The sequence below is a fragment of the Porites lutea genome, chromosome 11, assembly GCF_958299795.1.
Source record: "Porites lutea chromosome 11, jaPorLute2.1, whole genome shotgun sequence".
NCBI lineage: Eukaryota > Metazoa > Cnidaria > Anthozoa > Scleractinia > Poritidae > Porites > Porites lutea.
This window is the reverse complement of record NC_133211.1, coordinates 20,482,262-20,487,508: the sequence shown is the minus strand read 5'-3', so window position 1 is coordinate 20,487,508 and position 5,247 is coordinate 20,482,262. Positions and strand designations below refer to the sequence as shown.

At 37.8% G+C, this 5,247-nt stretch overlaps 1 protein-coding gene across 1 annotated transcript in view; it reads right to left on the bottom strand.

Moving 5' to 3' along the window:
- LOC140952056 (glutamate receptor 2-like) overlaps positions 1-4,891 on the bottom strand; it is a 20,099-nt gene extending 15,208 nt beyond the window's left edge. The window contains exons 1-6 of the mRNA XM_073401467.1: positions 4,527-4,891; positions 2,683-2,835; positions 1,827-2,063; positions 1,188-1,384; positions 924-977; positions 323-457 (exon numbers count right to left, since the gene is read on the bottom strand). Of these exons, the coding sequence (XP_073257568.1) occupies positions 323-457; positions 924-977; positions 1,188-1,384; positions 1,827-2,063; positions 2,683-2,835; positions 4,527-4,617 (867 nt within the window). The 5' untranslated portion in view covers positions 4,618-4,891. The remainder of the gene's footprint in view (positions 1-322; positions 458-923; positions 978-1,187; positions 1,385-1,826; positions 2,064-2,682; positions 2,836-4,526) is intronic.
- Between the last annotated feature and the right edge of the window lie 356 nt (positions 4,892-5,247).

Sequence of the window (5,247 nt, the reverse complement as noted above, 5' to 3'; positions counted from 1 at the left end):
TAAAGCTAAACAAGCACCTGTGGTCAATTTAAGCCTTTTACATGTCGAGTAACTTTCACCGTGTCTATTGTTTTCAACCAGCTAAACAACAGCTACACTTGTAACTGTGTTATAAAGTTGACCCCTGTATCATTGTTTTTTCTGTGACACATTCGCCTTCTAGCTGATCATCAGTGATAGAAGATAAAAAGAAAGCCATCAGTGATTGCAGACGTGGTATGCAACAAATAGCCGCGTAGTTTTGCGGCTAGGCCTACACACAGCCAAATGAACACTATGGCACCGTGCAACAGAAAAAAGACGGAATACTTTGATAACCCACCAGTGAGTATTCGAGTGAGGTTCCTTTTAATGCCACCACTCGTAACACTCTCGCCTGTTGCTCATCACCAACATGAAGCCTAAGACCAACCATTCCAAGAATTGAGGGATATGTCTGATTGGCACCTGCAACCTCCTAACAGTGAAACAAATTGACAAGGATACGTAACATTTGATTCTAGGGGAAATAGAAACAGAAAGGCGCGATACTGTATGACACAACAGCGGGAGAGTATATCTGAAAGTTCTCATAGACAATAGACCTTATTCTCGATACCTGCCATCTTTGCACGCGCCTTAGGATCGATGGGATAAAAGCAATGTCACTTGGTATTTCAGAGGGCAAACAAGTGATAAAATTTGCCAATAAGAGTAATGGAAGTCGAGTTGCTATCAAATTCAGGGCCGAGTTGTTCAAAGCTGGGTGAAGATTACCCAGGGTTCAAGTGCCAAATTTGAATTCAGACATAAAATCATAAAAAGGCAAATTTAGTTCAACTCTTTTTGTCTACGACTTGTCTGCATTCCTTGATAAAAAAGGTGCCAGACTATGAACACTAGAACTATTTGGTTAACTCATTAGAAGCGTTAGTATTTCTTACCAAATCAGGTGTAATCCATCGGTAATCTTTGTCATTTATTCCAACAAACAGAGCCTAAGAAAGCCAACCAAAATGAGTACAACTGAGGGCATGTTACCGGAAAGATTTCACGTTTTAGGCAATAAAATCCAACTTCTTTAGGAAGCCTTCACCTTTAGGAAGCACCTATAGAAACTAGAAGCACTGTCATAGAGTACACAACAAAATTGCCTCGATGAAAACTGAAATTGCAATTAAAACACCAAAAACATTAAGTTTGTGCACCTCATTCATAATGTGAGCCAAGTCTCTTTGATCACAAAATATGACGATATCTCTAATATGTGAATGAAGTATTCGCTTCAAAGATTCACGCAGTTTTTTTCTGTCGTTTAGTACAAGTTCAGGTATTATGTGAATATCAAACCGTGGCCATCGACGCATTGTGGCGTAGAAATGAGACGCTTCCCTCATTCTAGATACTAAAAAAGAGAGAAAATTTAAGCTACATAACTAGAGTAAATAAAATCTATTCCTGGTGACATTAATTTGGTTTTATAAAGGAAGGACGAAACAACAAATTTTGAGGTCCTTCAAGTGTCCAAACAATAATACCAGTTTTCCCTTTTTTTTTATCTAGCTCGTATACTGCTTTATCTAGCTAGTGAATTACTGAATCAGTAAAACTGAGCCCCTCGAAATTTTTGCAGAATTCACAAGGACTAAACGTTACGAACTTTAGCCTCAAATTTCGTAAAGATCAGTTCATTATTTGAGAATCGGAAGCTTACCAATAAATACTCGAACTTAAGAGTTTCATGTGAGATTGCTTCTTGATGTCTAAATATCATACGAAACTCCTCTCGAGTTTCATTGATTACTTCAAAACCGAACTGAAGTACAAGTCGCAATCTAAAAACGTACCGTCATACACCACCGCTATTCTCGTAAACGAAAAGAAATCCATGATGTCAAACAAAGCCTGGCTGACAAGATGTTTTGATGGTCTGATAGACACAACATACGGGTGAATGGTACTATCCTTCAATGAATCCACCTTCATCAACGGCACTTGAAGCACAGTACTCACATCTAAGGCCTTTTCATCTTCACATGCCAAATCGATAATACACTTCACCTTTGAAAAGTTGGATAACAGCTCTGCAAATTAAAGAAGTCCTCGTGAGACAACGGTGGACAGTATCAGAACCCGTTGTGAATAGTTTTTTTTGTTTTCTTCCGAAGGATTTCCTCGTGCTCTTTGTGTTTCCTACCCTCGTTAATCTCCGTTCTGTCCAGTTATCCCTGCTGCCTTGCAAGAAAACAGGGCTATGAAGTGACTGACTAAGAATGCGATACAAAGCAAGCCAATACGCTTGAGATGATCCGCCGATGGATCTCAAACCGGCCAAGGAAGATCATAAGAAAGACCCTGAACTTTGGGGCGTTACGATGTAAAATAAAGAATTGCTGAATCCGTAGTCAACCACAGAAGAGACTGGAAGTTGGATTATCAGATATTCTGAATAGTACTATTGTTTTTTATTTTTTCATTGGCAGCGGTAGTATTTCTAAATATAGAGATATTTAATTTTATTCATACAGGTTACTAATAGTAATATTTAATGACAGGATATAGCATAAAAACGTTTTAATTCTAACATAATATTAAACATAAATATAAACGGGCTTTAACACTATAACGGACTTTATCACTACATGTACTTTGTGTAAGCGTAACCTGAACAATCCCTCAAATAGCAATAGTAATCCACCCTACCTTTAGAGAGAAGATCTTGGCCATCAACCATAACATGAGAACCTAAGGTGAACTTGTAGTTTTGTGGCTGTAGTAGTCTTTTTGGAAGAAGATAATTGATCACGTATTCTAGAACGCGAAAGAGGCTCTCCGTCTTATTACTGTACAATGCACCTGTGAGATAAAATGCTCATATGCTCAGGATGGTTCAATTTTCAAAGAAACAAGCTTCCGTTACTATTTGTCTACTGATGATCACTTGCGGATGCTTTACCAGTCCTGGATGCACAGATAACTTATAAATAAGCCTTTCATATGACTATTATATTTGCTTGACAGTATGTCTCATCTGATCTCCCTGGTACGGGATAAAGTCGGATGATGTTGGATCTGTTTATAACATGGCCTTTCGGCTGTGAAGTGTAAGAAAGTGCTAACCCTTTCCTATTCTTACCCTATGCCCCTCAAGGGTAGAAAATGTAACAAAAAATTGAAAGTAACGAGAAAAATCCCGAATCCCGTTTTTCAAATGATGTTTTCTTGGCATCGCCCTAGTGGTGAAAACACGCCCCTGCTTAACAAATCACTACACCACAACGATTTTTTCTTTGTGGGCGTCAAATTGTTAAATTCGAGGCACTTTAGAATACACTGGTATTCAACGAACATGAAAGGTGAAAAGAGCTAAACACTTTCTGTACGTGACCACAATTATCGTGAACATTTTGATTAATTATTTATCTTACTCGATAACACTTAAAAGGAAAAGCAGGGGTATTGTCTGTCTGTCAGCTGGTAAACAAAGGAAAGTTGCAGAAACGGGGGCGGATCTCAGGGGAGGGTGCAGGGGGTGCGCACACCCCCCCCCCCCCCCCCAGATGACCTGCGGTTTTCTAATACAACTGGTATTCTGCAGAAAAAAACTATGTGGTTTATTGGTGTTGAAGTAGAGCAAGAGACGAGTGCACCCCCTCCTAAAAAAAATTCTGGATCCGCCCCTGAGAAACTGAATGTGCCATACTTTACATTCAACTGTGATGCATGTTGTTAACAGAGAAAAATAGCATTTATTTAATTGTCTTTTTAATGTTTCTGAGCCTTTTTTATGTCTGTGACTTGCCAGATCGACCAACAGAAAGGAGAAGAATTGACTAAACCTTTGAATTTCAGATGAGGAGAGAGTTTTTTAGCTGATGGCTAAAATTTTAACTGTTATATAATATACCACAAAAAAATCTCAATGAGAACTTCAAGAGATGATATTACGAGCATTGTGCATTCATTAGTAGAGCGAAAAACGTTAACTAAAACTACCCCGGAAATGAAAGAACAAAAAAATTGCTGAACGACAGTCAAGACGGGAATTTTTGATGGATTCTCTAGACCGCATGTGCGAAAGAAAATATGATTACTTTCCTCCTGACTCGTTCTGTTTTCTTCAGACTCTGTTTAACTAGATCATTTTTAAGAAAAAAGGTTTTAGCATTAACCTTTACAATCATTTTGAAGCACCTTTTTCTCATACGGTCTATTACATAAATCTATTTTTTATATTTTTGTGCAAAAATAAATACGTAACCACACACGTTTGCAAACCACTTTCCCCAGTCAACGCAGACCAAAATGGTTCATTAATTAAATATGAGGTGCCTCACACTTGAATTGCAGTCACTACCAAAAACGTTTCTGATTAAGGTAGACAGGAAAAACTGCGGACATTGCTTTGCAAAAAAATATAACGATAAATTCTGAAATTAAGCATTACTATTTTAATTTTCTTTTCCACAAATGAAAGGATGTTTGGGTGACTGAAAGAAAAGAATTGCCACTGCTATATACATGGCAGTGCAGTCTTTCCAACATACCTATCTTGATGTCTTGAATTTTCCCCTCTGAAGTAAAGGCTGAAGATGACACGATGAGAACAATGCAAATAGCAACGGATATTTCACCCATCCTGGGTAAGTTCACAAATACTGAGGGACAACTTAATCTGAATTAGGATTCACTCTTTTCTCAATTCTTGTTTCACCATTCTTTGCCGACTTGACAAAATTATGGAAGACTTGAATGACGCGCGATAATTTTTTGCCTTTGAAGACTAACTTCCAGTAAAACTGCCAGACTAATTTTCAGTTTGCCCTGTCAATAAAACTTTAATTCCTGTATCAATTATTGAGAATTATTTAGACATACTACTCACCGTTGAAAATAAATAATTGAGTCACAAATGGCCCTGGGAAAGCATTATATGTGTGGCGTGTAACACGAAGGCCAAGCCGATGAATGCGACATTACGCTGAGAATTACTGCAACATAAAAACACAGCGTTCCCTCCAAGAACAGTTGAGAAAACTTTTTAAAATAGCGAGTCAATCGTGCATAGACACTGCATGAACCGTAAATGTGTAATGGAAACTAACATTCGTTAAGTGGCGTTTTTCTCAGTAATTTTTAATAAAATTTAGTGTTTTGTCAATAATACGTTTTAGACTGATATCATCAGAGATCGCATCTCGACTTTCCCCTCGCTTACACAGAGTTATTATTACCAATCTTCACTTCTTAATTATGACGCAAAATGTT